The sequence below is a fragment of the Bubalus bubalis genome, chromosome 10 (genome assembly GCF_019923935.1).
Source record: "Bubalus bubalis isolate 160015118507 breed Murrah chromosome 10, NDDB_SH_1, whole genome shotgun sequence".
NCBI lineage: Eukaryota > Metazoa > Chordata > Mammalia > Artiodactyla > Bovidae > Bubalus > Bubalus bubalis.
Window position 1 is genome coordinate 17,261,601 of NC_059166.1, and position 15,987 is coordinate 17,277,587.

The following is a 15,987-nucleotide window of genomic DNA, read 5'->3' on the forward strand; positions in this document are numbered from 1 at the left end:
CTGAAGTGAGTTCCCATTTCCTCCTCCAGGGGAAATAGAGTAGAATACATTCTATTGGGTCATAAAATATTTTAAACAAAGTCATACTTTAACTTGTTTTTGTATGTTTATGGAGATGATTACAAAATGTTCTGTTCAACCAACTTTCTAAGGACATGAGCTGGGTTGAGAGAAATGAAAAAACAGGAAAGTGTGGGAGATCTTTGCCTCCTTCTCCACCACAACTTATAGTCAGAGGGGCCCCAGAATCAAGAGACTGGCTCTGCTGTCTGCTCCCCACGCTAACTGATTCCAGCAACCTGAACACATGCAGAGACATCTGTGTCCAAGGATGTTAAATGGGATGTAAATGAGTGTTTGGTTGGTACTCTGACAAAAAGTGTGGAAATAGATTAAAAAAACATCCAAAACATTTAAAAATACTATCCTATTTTGAAACTAGGACATCTGTGACAAATATTGCAAGAAAAATTCAATGGTGGAGGTAGAAATCTTTTTGAGTCTATATAGGGATGATTTCACATTTTGTAACACAGATAAGTGGGTACTGTTTTGCTGTAAGGCCCCATTTTTACTTGTCTTGTTACCCTTTTAAGACTATTTTTAGGAAACGAAGGGGCCTCCGTGTGGAAGCAGAAGCCAGATTGCAGAATTTCTTTGCTCTGCCTTCATTGGGCTTCCAGTATTTGGGAGTGGGTTTTCTTCTTTTGAGTCAAGCTTTACTTTATTTGATTCACTAGAACACAGCCTCCCTTTCTCATCCTCTACCTCATTTGATGCCAAAATGATGGGCAACTTCATAATCTCTATGTATTAACTATATTTTCTCATTTTCTATATGTTCTGTTGTCTGGGGCCTGGTTGACCCTATAGAGACTTCCAGGGCTGAGTTAATTTGTGTTGCTGTTATTGTTTAGTCCCAAGTCTGACTCTTTACCATTGAGCCACCAGGGAAGCTTTGAGCTAATTTCTAGAGTTAGTAAACTTCTCCTCTGTGAGCCTGCCTTTTATATGTAAACCAACCAATCCAGAGTCTGTATAAATCACCTCTTCAGTTCAATTCAGTTCACCTCTCAGTCGTGTCTGACTCTTTGCGACCCCATGAACTGCAGCACACCAAGCCTCCCTGTCCATCACCAACTCCTGGAGTTTATACTCAAACTCATGTCCATTAAGTTGGTGATGCCATCCAACCATTTCATCCTCTGTCGTCCCCTTCTCCTCCTGCCCTTAATCTTTCCCAGCAACAGGGTCTTTTCAAATGAGTCAGCTCTTCGCATCAGGTGGCCAAAGTATTGGAGTTTCAGCTTCAACATCAGTCCTTCCAATGAACACCCAGGACTGATCTCCCTTAGGATGGACTGGTTGGATCTCCTTGCAGTCCAAGGGACTCTCAAGGGTCTTCTCCAACACCACAGTTGAAAAGCATCAATTCTTCAGCACTCAGCTTTCTTTATAGTCCAACTCTCACATCCATACATGACTACTGGAAAAACCGTAGCCTTGACTAGACGGACCTTTGTTGACAAAGTAAAGTCTCTACTTTTTAATATGCTGTCTAGGTTAGTCACTATCAGGCTTCTAAGGCTTCCCTGATGGCTCAGTGGTAACAAATCCACCTTCAATGCAAGGGACATGGGTTTGATCCCTGGGTCGGGAAGATCCCCTGGAAGAGCAAATGGCAACCCACTCCAGTATTCTTGCCCGGGGAAGTCCCATAGACAGAGAAGCCTGGCGGGCTACAGTCCATGGTATTACAAAATGGTTGGACACGACTTAGTGACTAAACAACAACATCAGGCTTTTACTAAACTCCAACAGGCAGTATTTCTCTGCCCTAATCATCCTAGGGCAGGCACCAGACAACTAGAGATAGCCTCTGTACCGCAGAGCCCACTGAAATTATTCAAAGCAGCCAATGCTAGACCTACTTCTGTCTCACTCATCTCCGTAGAAACCACAGTAAAGACTTCTGCCTGAGGACTTCCCTAGGGATCCAGTGATTAAGAATCCATCTTGCAATGAAGGGGACTTGGGTTTAATTCTTGGTGGGGGAACTAAGATCCCACATGCTGCGGAGCCACTAACATAAGACTGTGCCACATTTAGAGTCTCTGCACAGCAAAGAAAGATCCCATATGACCCTGTGTGCCACAATTAAGATGGGATGCAACCAAATAATAGATATTTATAGGTACAGATGGGCTTCCCAGGTGGTGCTAGTGGTAAAGAACCTGCCTGTCAATGTAGGAGACGTAAGAGATACAGGTTCAATCCCTGGATTGGGGAGATTCCCTGGAGGAGGGCATGGCAACCCACTCCAGTATTCTTGCCTGGAGAATCCCATGGACAGAGGAGACTGGTGGGCTACAGTCCATAGCGTTGCAAAGAGCTGGACATGACTGAAGTGACTTAGGATGCATGCATAGGTATAGATATTATAGGAGTTGGTTCGTGTGGTTATAGAAGCTAAGAAGTCTTGTGATCTTCTGTCTGTGGGAACCAAGAAAGCCTCTGGAGTAATTTAGTCCAAATCTGAAGCCCTGAGAACCGGAAGGCCAGTGATGTCTGAAGTCTTGGTCTGAGTCTGAAAGCCAAAGAACCAGCTGTGCTGATGGTCCATGGGCAGAAGATGAATATCCTAGGTCAAGCAGAGAGGTCGAATGTGCCCCTTTTCTGCCTGTTCTAGTCCTCAAGGAGTTCAATGATGCCCAAATAAAATGGTGATTGTAATCTTCTTTACTCAGTATGCTGGTTAAAATGCCAGTCTCTTCCAGAAATAGCTTCACAGACACACCAAAAACAATGCCTTACTATCTGGGTATCCTTTAGCCCAGTCAAGTGGACATAAGATTAACCATCGCAGATATCTTTGGCAAAACGTCGTTCAGTATAATGTAGCAAAGCACTAGATTTTGGAAAGAAAAAATAAATTAAACCTCTTTTATTTTAAAGATTCTGCTACACTAAGGTTAAGATTTTTATGTGAGTGAGGTTGGAGAGGAGTGGAAGGTTACTAACTCAGGGGACTCCATATTTAGAGGTAATTATGGAAAATATAACCATAAAGCCATAGACTATGTTAAGTGCTATATATGTAAAATTTCATATTTAGGACTGTTTATCTTCTGAATCACTTAAGGTAAAAGATAAAAAATTGTAAATCTTTTTTCTGTATACACACTTTTTTAGAGCAATTTAAGGTTTAAAGTTAAGTCGAATGGAAAGTACAAGGAGTTCCTATACACCAGGGGTCCCCAACCTTTTTGCCACTAGGGACAGGTTTTGTGGAAGAAAATTTTTCCATGGGCCCGAGGGGTGTGGGATGGTTTCAGGATGATTCAAACGCATTAGCTTTTCTGTGCATTTTATTTCTATTATTATTATATCAGCTGCACCTCAGAGCATCAGACATTAGATCCCAGAGGCTGGGATCTCTCCAACCTCTCCCAGTTTCCCCTATTATTAACATATTGAATTAGTCTGGTGCATATATTATAACTGATGAACCAATACTGGTACACTATTATGAACTAAAGTTCATAGTTTATGTTAGTGTTCACTTTTTGTGTCCTAGTTTTTCAGAGTTCTGCAAATATTGATACATAATGTCATGTATACACTAATATGCTGCTGTTAAGTTGATTCAGTCATTCCGAGTCTTTGGGACCCTAAGGACTGCAGCCCACCAGGCTCCTCCAGGCAAGAATACTGGAGTGGGTTACCAAGTCTTCCTTCAGGGGATCTTCCTGATCCAGGAATCAAACCTGCATCTTTTACATCTCCTGCATTGGCAGGTGGGTTCTTTACCATTAGTGCCACCTGGGAACCCACCAGTACAGATAGCATCATACTATGATGAGGCATAAGAGACATGGGTTTGATCCCAGGGTCGGGAAGATCCCCTGGAGAGGGGCATGGCAATCCACTCCAGTATTCTCTGGGGCTTGCCTGGTGGCTCAGATGGCAAAGAATCTGTCTGCAATGCAGGAGACCTGGGTTCGATCCCTGGATTGTGAAGATCCTCTGCAGAAGGGAAAGGCCACCCACTTTAGTATTCTGGCCTGGAGAATTCCACGGACTGTATAGTCCATGGGGCCACAAAGAGTCAGACATGACAAAGCGACTTTCATTTTTGCTTGCCCCACCAGCTGTAGTGCAGTGGGTAACTGTATGGGCTCCATAATCAGCTCTTACAGGTTCAAATGTCAGCCATGCCCCTACTGGTACTTGTGTTGTAGATGGTGCTTGTTTAGAGCAGACACAGTGAGAGCAGAAGCCCCATCAGTTCAGTTCAGTTCAGTTGCTCAGTCGTATCCGACTCTTTGCGACCCCATGAATCGCAGCACGCCAGGCCTCCCTGTCCATCACCAACTCCCGGAGTTCACTCAGACTCACGTCCGTCGAGTCAGTGATGCCATCCAGCCATCTCATCCTCTGTCGTCCTCTTCTCCTCCTGCCCCCAATCCCTCCCAGCATCACAGTCTTTTCCAATGAGTCAACTCTTCGCATGAGGTGGCCAAAGTACTGGAGTTTCAACTTTAGCATCATTCCTTCCAAAGAAATCCCAGGGCTGATCTCCTTTAGAATGGACTGGTTGGATCTCCTTGCAGTCCAAGGGACTCTCAAGAGTCTTCTCCAACACCACAGTTCAAAAGCATCAATTCTTCGGCGCTCAGCCTTCTTCACAGTCCAACTCTCACATCCATACATGACCACTGGAAAAACCATAGCCTTGACTATTCGGACCTTTGTTGGCAAAGTAATGTCTCTGCTTTTGAATATGCTATCTAGGTTGGTCATAACTTTCCTTCCAAGGAGTAAGCATCTTTTAATTTCATGGCTGCAGTCACCATCTGCAGTGATTTTGGAGCCCCCAAAAATGAAATCTGACACTGTTTCCACTGTTTCCCCATCTATTTCCCATGAAGTGATGGGACCAGATACCATGATCCCCATATGTGGTAATAAACATAACCATAGGGGCTTCCCTGATAGGTCAGTTGGTAAAGAATTTGCCTGCAATGCAGGAAACCCTGGTTTGATTCCTGGGTTGGGAAGATCTGCTGGAGAAGGGAACAGCTACTCACTCCAGTATTCAGGCTGGAGAATTCCATGGACTGTATAGTCCATGCAGTCACAAAGTCAGACACAACTGAGCTACTTTCACTTTCACTCATACAAAGTAGTTTCTCTGCCCTAAAAATCCCTGTGCTTCAACTCTTCGTTTCTCCCTTAATGTGCCAGAAAATTGGCAACTACCGATATTTCTACTATCTACATAATTTCCCTTTATCAAAGTTATATGGTTGAAATTACACAGTATGTAGCCTTTTCAGTCTGGCTTCTTTCACTAACCTATATGTGTTTAAGGTCTGCCATATCTTTTCATGGCCTGCTAGCTCATTTCTCTTGATCTTTAAATAATATTTCATTATACGGATGTTTATCCCAGTTTGTTAAACCAGTTTGTATATTCATTCACCTATTTATAACATCTCAGTTGCTTCTAAATTTTGGCAAATATGAATTAAGCTGCTATAAACATTTGTGCACAGGTTTTTGTTTTAAAAGATTTATTTATTTATTGGATGTGCCAGGTCTTAGTTGCACAGGGATCCTTAGTTTCCTGACCAGGGATCAAACCCAGGCCTCCTGCTTTGGGAGCGCTGTCTTAGCCACCGGACCACCAGGAAAGTCCCTTGTATGCTGGTTTTTATGTGGACCTGTCTCAGCTTCTTTAGGTAAATACCTAACTGTGTGATTTCTTGATATGAAGGTAATATTATATTTAGCTTTGATCAAGTAAGAAACTGCCAATCTGTCTTTCTAAGTGACTGTATTATTTTACTTTCCCATTAACAATTTCATTATTTTAATTTGCATTTATTTAATTAATTGCCAATATTCATTCATTCAACAAATAAGTATTCACTTATTATGTGGCAGGCTGTCGGGCACTAGGGATACAGCAGTAAACAAAACAGACAAAACTGGCTTCCCTCTGGAACTGATATTCTGGAAACAACATACAAATTTCCTAAATAGCATGTTAGATTGTAAAAAGTACTATGAAGAAAAATAGAAGTGTAGGCATGTGGGGTTAACTTTAACTGTCGTGGTCAGGGAAGGTCTCACTGAGAGGTGACTATGAGGAAGAGACCTAAAGGAGGTGAAAGAGAATCATGTGATAACTGGAAAAGAAGAATTCCAACAAGATAGGATGGCCCTGCGGCAGAACCCTTCCTCCACAAGTAGTGTTTAAAGAACAGCAAGTCTAGTGTGACTTTTGGTCTAGTAGCCCAAATCTCTCAGAGAAGGCAATTTCACCCCACTCCAGTACTCTTGCCTGGAGAATCCCATGGATGGAGGAGCCTGGTGGGCTGCGGTCCGTGGAGTCCCTAAGAGTTGGACACGACTGAGCGACTTCACTTTCACTTTTCACTTTCATGCATTGGAGAAGGAAATGGCAACCCACTCCAGTGTTCTTGCCTGGAGAATCCCAGGGACGGCGGAGCCTGGTGGGCTGCTGTCTATGGGGTCCCACAGAGTCAGACATGACTGAAGCGACTTAGCAGCAGCAGCAGCAGCAGCCCAAATCTCTAGACTGCCTGTCTTACTAGTCTGTTATGGTTCAGGAAATGGTTCCCTCTTGTTGCTGCTTCTCATAGCTAGAGTTATTCCATTATAATCATTGACCTTATAGCACTATATATTTGGTCAATCACTTCAAGTTGACTAGTCATCATAATTTTTATTGATGGCTCTGTCATATTTGGTAATACAAGGGGCAATAATCTTGTAAAATAAGCAGAATACAAGTAATACTGCTGCTGCTGCTACTGCCACTAAGTCGCTTTAGTCGTGTTCGACTGTGTGACCCCATAGACCGCAGCCCACCAGGCTCCCCCATCCCTGGGATTCTCCAAGCAAGAACACTGGAGTGGGTTGCCATTTCCTTCTCCAATGCATGAAAGTGAAAAGTGAAAGGGAAGTCGCTCAGTCATGTCTGACTCTTCACGACCCCATGGACTGCAGCCTTGCAGGCTCCTCCATCCATGGGATTTTCCAGGCAAGAGTGCTGGAGTGGGGTGCCATTGCCTTCTCCAAATAATACAGCTAGTCACATTAATATGGTCTTAAAGTGGGGTCATGCAGTCGTATCCGACTCTTTGTGACCCCATGGACTGTAGCCTACTAGGCTCCTCTGTCCATGGGATTTTCCAGGCAATAGTTACTGGAGCGGGATGCTATTTCCTTCTCCAGAGGATCTTCCCTGACCCAGGGTTCGAACCCGGGTCTCTGGCATTGTAGACAGACGCTTTACCGTCTGAGCCACGAAGGAAATCTGGCCTGAAGAGGCACTTAAGCTAAGAGCTTCCTTTAGATGCAACCCAGTATCTCCCCAGGTCATCTTACCAGTCTGTTCTGTACCAAAAATTAACTCTGATGGAAATGATACACTTGCATTGTTCTTAAAAGTTCACCAAAGATATCTGCACACCTTAAGAGGACCCCTTACAGGACTGAGAAAGCAATGTTATCTTCTAAGGAGTTACCTGGCTGTCACCAGAAGGAGAAAAACTGATCTTTAGGATTTGAGCTGGTATTTCTGCCACTGGGGAGGAGGTCTGGGTAATGCACAACGGAGCTGCACAATGCACATTAGAGGGAAGGGAGGAGGCGGAAGAGCAAAGAAAACTTTATAAGCTTAAATTGTCCTCTTGCCTTAAAATTGTTTTCTCTTATTTCATCAAAAGTATTGATAAAACCAGTAGAGATACGAGCTGAAACCTACAGTTTTATAGCTACTTGCACTAAGGACGCACCCATCAGCTGCTGTAAAAGGTACAGCCCTTGACACAGCTGACCTTCCGTCGTGGCTCAGCTGGTAAGGAATCCGCCCGTAATGCGAGAGACCAGGGTTCGATCCCTGGGTTGGGAAGATGCCCTGCAGAAGGGAAAGGCTGAAGATGCCCTGCAGAAGGGAAAGGCTACCCACTCCAGTATTCTGGCCTGGAGAATTCCATGAACTGTATAGTCCATGGGCTCGCAAAGAGTCGGACACGACTGAGTGACTTTTACTTCGCTTCACTTGACACAATCAGCCAGGAACCGTCTTTCTGATTAGCAAATTCTACCTTTAAGGGCTAAAATTCTGATTCCGGGCGATAAGAAGAGACCGACTAGGAAACTCGGCGTAGTTGTTCCAACAGGGCGGGGGAAAGTGGCGCCCCACACTGGCCTTCGAACGACGAAACAGAGGGCCTATGGCGCATTAAAGAAAGGTCCGCTAAAAAAAAAAAAAGTCCGCGTCATTTTTGAGATGGACACAAAATGGAGCACAAACCCTTCACAGAAGCCACTTTGAGTGACAGCCTTCCGGCCCAGTCCCCAGGGCCTTTGGAAGATTTTTTCAAATGGGCCGCGAAAGGGCCGGGAACCCACAGAGGGTTGGGCTTGCCACGGACCAGACCCTCCCAAGGAGCCTCCCAGAGGGGGCGGTGTCGCCGGAGGGATGACGTAAAAAGGCGTCGCGTTGAGGGTGACGCGTGGCGTAGATGACGTAGGGCTGCGCCTGTCACCCCCGGGGCTTGTTGCGAGGAGGAGCGGGCGCCATGGCGGTTCTGCTGGAGACCACTTTGGGCGACGTCGTCATCGACCTGTACACAGAGGAACGGCCGCGCGGTGAGGCCCCGGCCCTGCTCACTTCTCGGCGGGCCGCGCTCTTTTTTTCCCCCGCGCTTTTCCTTTTCTGCCCAGTCCCCGGCGTGGACTGGCTGGAGCTTCTGGGCTGATGGTACCCGAGACCGCGCCGTTTATCAGCGGGCCCTGGTTGAAAAGTTTGTTTCTGAGGAGCAACCTTTCTCCGCCTCTGGTGCTGGCCAGTCGGGTGGCAGGTGCTTGTAGTTATTAAATCCCTGTGTGTGTGTGTGTGTGTGTGTGTGTGTATGTAGTGCAGGCTGCATATTCGGTGCCCATAGCTCTTGTGGCTTACTAGTCAGGAGCATAGCGAGTATTCCTTGGTGTGTAATCAGTAAATCTTGATGAAAGCAGGGACTAAGGGCTCGGAGTAGTGAGTGTGGGCATCCCTCCTGGGTAGAGGGAGGGCTGTCCGGAGGTGTGCACCCAGTCTTAGCAAACACTCGTTGATCGCCCGCTACGCGAGACTTTGTACCAAGCCGTGGGATGGGCGTCTTGCCCTCGAAGGTCTAATTTTCCATTGGGGGAAATAGGCGCCGCAACCCATTTAATTTCTTAAGCGATGTAGTGGAAGAATGTGTAAGTTGCCAGGGAAACCAGAGGAGGGAGTAATTCTTCCTGGCTGGGGGTGGGGAGAAGCAGAGCTAAAGACGAATGTAGAGCACTTGAACTCGCTCTTTTAAAAATGGGAGTGAGGGTGTTCTTGTTTGCTTGGAATTTTCTGGAAACGGCAAGTAGATCGGCGTGGCTTGACAGTGTAATGTCAGACCGTGAGTCTGGTCATATACGTTTTTTAGGTTAGGTTTGGTCCTGAATAGCCTTGTGTGCCCTACTGAAAACCAGTCTTTGAAGGGTTTGAAAGCAGGATCGAGAGAGGCATAACAAACTTGTTTTAGGATAATAGGCAACAATATGGAGAATGTTTCAGAGTGGGGAGAAACTGGAGAAACTGTAACTAAACAGGAAAGTTTAGTTACAATCAGGGTCCTGCCCCCAAGGAATGCAATTTGTCAAAGAAGATGAAACAAACTATACAATATGGTACCATGAGTGCCTGCCGAGGTGCTGCGCTTTATTCCACACTGAGTTATCACCCCCACCCCAGCAACTCTCAACATACATCTATTCCTTTCTTATACTGATGCCTGTGCCCCACATTTCTCCCCACTGTTGTCCTTTTGGCAAACTTCCTGTTTATTAATCAGTTCTCAGGTCAAGCATGATCTGTTCTGTGAAGCTCCCTGTGTCCCTGAGCAGAGTTAAGATTGGTTTCTTTTGCTCTGCCTCAGGTCTTTTATAAATCACATAGTACGTATTTTGTTATACATTTTCCTGTTGGCCTGGAATTATTTTCAAGTCTTGGTCTCCTCTCAAGATGTAAACTTTAAGAGAGCAGGGACTATTCCTTGATTATCTCTGTATCTTGAGCACCTAGTGCGGTGCCTGACACTTTGAAGGTGCATACACCGAAGTGATGGATAATATGTGTCGTATTCAGACAGTTTGTTCAGATCAGATCAGATCAAATTAGTTGCTCAGTCGTGTCCGACTCTTTGCGACCCCATGAATTGCAGCACGCCAGGCCTCCCTGTCCATCACCAACTCCCGGAGTTCACTCAGACTCACGTCCATCGAGTCAGTGATGCCATCCAGCCATCTCATCCTCTGCCATCCCCTTCTCCTACTGTCCCCAATCCCTCCCAGCATCACAGTCTTTTCCAATGAGTCAACTCTTCTCATGAGGTGGCCAAAGTACTGGAGTTTCAGCTTTAGCATCATTCCTTCCAAAGAAATCCCAGGGCTGATCTCCTTCAGAATGGACTGGTTGGATCTCCTTGCAGTCCAAGCGACTCTCAAGAGTCTTCTCCAACACCACAGTTCAAAAGCATCAATTCTTCAGTGCTCAGCCTTCTTCACAGTCCAACTCTTACATCCATACATGACCACAGGAAAAACCATAGCCTTGACTAGATGAACCTTTGTTGGCAAAGTAATGTCTCTGCTTTTCAATATGCTATCTAGGTTGGTCATAACTTTCCTTCCAAGCAGTAAGCGTCTTTTAATTTCATGGCTGCAGTCACCATCTGCAGTGATTTTGGAGCCCAGAAAAATAAAGTCTGACACTGTTTCCACTGTTTCCCCATCTATTTCCCATGAAGTGATGGGACCGGATGCCATAATCTTCGTTTTCTGAATGTTGAGTTTTAAGCCAACTTTTTCACTCTCCACTTGCACCTTCATCAACAGGCTTTTTAGTTCCTCATCACTTTCTGCCATAAGGGTGGTGTCATCTGCATATCTGAGGTTATTGATATTTCTCCCGGCAGTCTTGATTCCAGCTTGTGTTTCTTCCAGTCCAGCATTTCTCATGATGTACTCTGCATATAAGTTAAATAAACAGGGTGACAATATACAGCCTTGATGAACTCCTTTTCCTATTTGGAACCAGTCTGTTGTTCCATGTCCAGTTCTAACTGTTGCTTCCTGACCTGCATACAGATTTCTCAAGAGGCAGATCAGGTGGTCTGGTATTCCCATCTCTTTCAGAATTTTCCACAGTTTATTGTGATCCACACAGTCAAAGGCTTTGGCATAGTCAAGAAAGCAGAAATAGATGTTTTTCTGGAACTCTCTTGCTTTTTCCATGATCCAGCGGATGTTGGCAATTTGCTCTCTGGTTCCTCTGCCTTTTCTAAAACCAGCTTGAACATCAGGAAGTTCACGGTTCACATATTGACTGTTTGTTCAAGTGATAGAAACTCAACTGAAACTGCCTTAAAGAAAATAATGGATTGCCTTATGTTATTGGTGTAAGCTTTGGGCTTCCCTCATAGCTCAGTTGGTAAAGAATCCTCCTGCAGTGCAGGAGGCTGGTTCAATTCCTGGGTTGGGAAGATCTGCTGGAGAAGGGATAGGCTACCCACTCCAGTATTCTTGGGCTTCTGTTGTGGCTCAGCTGGTAAAGAATCTGCCTGCAATGCGGCAGACCTGGGTTTGATCCCTGGGTTGGGAAGAGCCCCTGGAGAAGGAAATGGCAACCCACTCCAGTATTCTTGAGTGGAAAAGTTCCATGGACAGAGGAACCTGGCAGGCTACAATCCACAGGGTGGCAAAGAGTTGGACATGACTGAGTCACTAACACATGACATTTATTTAATCTGTAATTAAATAAAAGATGCTTGCTCCTTGGAAGAAAAGCTATGACAAACCTAGGCATCATAGTAAAAAGCAGAGACATTACTTTGCTGACAAAGGTCTGTATAGTCAAAGCTATGGTTTTTCCAGCAGTCACATATGGATGTGAGAGTTGGACCATAAAGAATGCTGAGCCATGAAGAATTGATACTTTTGAACTGTAGTGTTGGAAAAGACTCTTGAGAGTCCCTTGGACTACAAGGAGATCCAACCAGTCCATCCTAAAGGAAATCAACTCTGTATACTCATTGGAAGGACTGATGCTGAAGCTGAAGCTCCAATACTTTGGCCAGCTGATGCGAAGAGCTGACCCTGATGCTGGGAAAGATTGAAGGCAGGAGGAGAAGGGAATGACAGAGGATGAGATGGTTGGATGGCTTCACTAACTCAATGGACATGAGTTTGAGCAAGTTCTGGGAGATGGTGAAGGATAGGGAAGCCTGGCATGCTGCAGTCCATGGAGTCTCAAAGTCGAACACGACTAAGTGACTGAACAACAAAAGATATTTTTTAAAAAAGATAACCACAAGCCATGGTCACGTCTAGAGAAATAAGCAATAATTCCTCTTTGTTGTTTAATTGCTCAGTCCTGTCTGACTCTTTTGTGACCCAATGGGTTGTAAGCCTGCCAGGCTCCTCTGTCCATGGGATTTACCAGGCATGGAGTGGGTTGCCATTTCCTTCTCCAGGGTATCCTCCCAATTCAGAGATTGAACCTGTGTCTCCTACATTTGCAGGCGGATTCTTTACCACTGAGCCACAAGGGGAGCCCCAATAATTCCTTAGTAACATTCATGTTTATCTGTTGTCTCATAAACATTTAAAAGAGTATTTCATCATTTGAAATGGGATTCAAACAAAGACCATGTATTGTATTGATTGATACAGCTCTTAAATGGGGCTTCCCAGGTGGCGTAGTGGTAAAGAATCTGCCTGCAATGCATGAGACTCAAGAGACACAGGTTCAATTTCTGGGTCTGGAAGATCCTCTGGAGGAGGGTAGGCTGTTTCACAATATCTTCCCACCTTGAAATGGCCGCTCTCTACTCTCTGCCAGTCCAGTTTTTTTAATGTTCATTTTCAGCCTCCAGGAGGTCTTCTCTTTTCCCTAGCCGGAAACAATATCTCTTTTCAACTCTTGTGGCATATTTATTAACAAAATTGTACTATTTAAGTGCACCAATGGTATTATCAGGTATGCTCAGTATTATAACTGAGCTCAGGTTGTAAGGACCCTCATTTAGTGTAAGCTCCTTGAGGGGTAGGGATCCCTCATGTATCTTTCTGTCTGTCTGTTTTCTAGCTTAGTGCCTTGAAAACTTGCTAGAATGTTTCTCTACACCGAGGCTACGAACTTGTTAACAGCAGAGATTTACTGGCATTTGACCTAACAGAGTGCCAAGTGCCTAGAGGATACTCAGTGTTTATTGGATAAATGAGTGAATTTATTTTAAAAAGGTGGTACATGTTTAGTGTATGCATATTTGTGAAGGGAATTTCTACCCCCTCCAGTATTCTTGGGGCTTCCCTGGTGGCTCCGACGGTAAAGAATATGCTTGCAGTACAGGAGACCTGGATTCAATCCAGGGTTGGGAAGACCTGGATTCAATCCAGGGTTGGCGTAGGGTAACAATTCCCTTCTCCAGAGGTACATGGTGACTGTATGGATTTTCGTGAAGGGCTGTTTAATCATTGTGAAACAACTGATCCTGGATACTTTGTTTCCTCTAGTGTAAATAAGTTGCACCCATTTTCAGATGCTCTGCTAGATCCTTTCCCATCACAGTGTCCTCTTTAGTTTTTTTTTTTCTCTTAACAAAATCAATTCATCAATAGATGATTGCTGATGACTCAGAGAGCTCAAACTGGTGCTCTGTGACAACCTAGAGGGGTGGGTTGGGATGGGAGGTGGGAGGGAGTTTCAAGAGGGAGGGGATATATGTACACCTGTGGCTGATTCATGCTGATATATGGCAGAAACCCACATAATATTGTAAAGCAGTTATCCTTCAATTAAAAATAAATTACAAAATAGAAAAAAAATAGATGATTGCTTATCCCAGATAAGTTTTAGTTTCCTGTATAGCTCAGATGCCCAAAAAATCCAAAGAAAAAGAGAATAAAAGATAACTTAAAATGTATTGCATTTTTCTAGGCTTGGTGGTGGTTTAGTTGCTAAGTCGTGTCTGACTCTTGCGACCTCATGGACTGTAGTCTGCCAGGCTCCTCTGTCCATGGGATTCTCCAGGCAAGAATAGGGGAATGGGTTGTCATTTCCTTTGCCAGGGGATCTTCCTGACCCAGGAGTCAAACCCCAGTCTCCTGCATTGCAGGCAGATTCTTTATCGACTAAGCTATGAGGGAAGTTTACTTATATTTTTAAAATGGCTTTGGACATTTGACCATTTGGGGAGGTTTTTATATGGTGGCTTAGAAATTAAATTAAACTAACTGTGCCTTTACGTGATTGAAAATGTATTTGTGAACTGCTGTGGTAAATTTAGTATTTACTTTTTTTCAGCTTGCTTGAATTTCCTGAAGTTGTGCAAAATAAAATATTACAATTATTGCCTTATTCACAATGTCCAGGTGAGTTGGTAGATATTAGTCATGTTCTTTGTTACTGGAACCATCTAAGAAACTCTGAATTAACAAAGTCCCTTATATATTACAGAGGGATTTTATCATACAGACTGGTGATCCTACAGGGACTGGACGTGGAGGAGAATCAGTTTTTGGGTAAGTTCCTTTATTTTCAAATGGATAAAAAATAGAAATTCTTCTTAAAAATGTTAAGTAGTGTATTTTAATCTGCATTTTAAAATATGGTTCAAATATAGATTTTTTCCAAGTTCCATAAATGTCTATAGCAAAAAAAAGGAGCATTTTTGAATACTGGTGCCATTTCTATAAAGAATTGGTTACCTTATATGCTAACTCTAGTGCCCTATATATATAATCTTAGTATGTCTGTATTTTATGTTGAGTGTACTTATATTTTATAAATTTATTATATGTATTTTTAGTCAACTGTATGGTGATCAAGCAAGCTTCTTCGAGGCTGAAAAAGTGCCAAGAATTAAGCACAAGAAGAAAGGCACTGTGTCCATGGTGAACAATGGCAGTGATCAGCATGGATCTCAGGTTAGGAAATGCGTGAGGAGATGAGTTTTGCTGGAAGGCACCCATGAAACTATCTTTTTGAGCTATCTAGTAAGGAAAGAATTTCAGCCAAAGATATTTGTTAGAATTAAAAAATGACACTGTTTTCTCCTGTGTTAAAAGAGATCCTTATTATGTTGTTCTTTTGAATGTAAGGAATATCCTTTGGGAGAAATTTAGAAAATACAGGAAAGTACAAAGAAGAAAATAACATTACCTATAATCCCACAATTCATAGATCATCACTGTTCAGAGACAGAAAGGCCTGTCCTTGCAGTATTTATTCCTTCTTTCAAAACAGGTCATGTTGAGCACGTTTCATTCACTGTGACAACATTCCCATTGGAGTAGATGCTGTTTTTCCTCAGAGTTTACATGTGAAAAAACTTGAGATTTGGTTTGTTCAAGTATTTTAAACAATTAAGCATCTGTGTATTTATTGATATTTTATGCATAAACTTTGTGCCTTTCACTTAGTACTAGTAACAGGTGGGTGAGAAATACCAGTAACAAGTACTAAATGTAGTTAATGTAGAGTCTCTTGTAACTAACAGCAGTTTGAATTTTTTATATATATATACATATATACACACAAACACACGTATATATTTGTATTTATTAAATGTCTTTTTTATATAGTTTCTTATTACAACAGGAGAGAATCTGGATTACCTTGATGGCGTTCATACAGTGTTTGGTGAGGTGACAGAAGGCATGGACATAATTAAGAAAATTAATGAGACTTTTGTTGATAAGGACTTTGTACCATATCAAGATATCAGGTATGGTTACTATTTATTATTAGAATGTACTACAGTGTTTTAATATGTGATGTTTGCCAGATAATGGGGATGGTATACATAGGACTGGTTTTTGGATAATTCTAAAATGTGAATTAATTGGAGACTGCGCGGGCACAGGAGGGCC

At 43.4% G+C, this 15,987-nt stretch overlaps 1 protein-coding gene across 2 annotated transcripts in view; it reads left to right on the plus strand.

Moving 5' to 3' along the window:
* The first annotated feature begins 8,532 nt into the window (after positions 1–8,532).
* The window catches only part of PPIL4 (peptidylprolyl isomerase like 4), a 40,192-nt gene continuing 32,737 nt past the window's right edge, over positions 8,533–15,987 (plus strand). Inside the window, exons 1-5 of one of the 2 annotated variants that reach the window (XM_006080284.3) lie at positions 8,533–8,688; positions 14,420–14,487; positions 14,573–14,637; positions 14,925–15,042; positions 15,700–15,842. In XM_006080284.3, the coding sequence (XP_006080346.2) occupies positions 8,619–8,688; positions 14,420–14,487; positions 14,573–14,637; positions 14,925–15,042; positions 15,700–15,842 (464 nt within the window). In that variant the 5' untranslated portion in view covers positions 8,533–8,618. Of the gene's footprint in view, positions 8,689–8,772; positions 8,901–14,419; positions 14,488–14,572; positions 14,638–14,924; positions 15,043–15,699; positions 15,843–15,987 lie in introns of those variants that run through there. The other variant, XM_025294413.3, reaches the window with a different exon arrangement.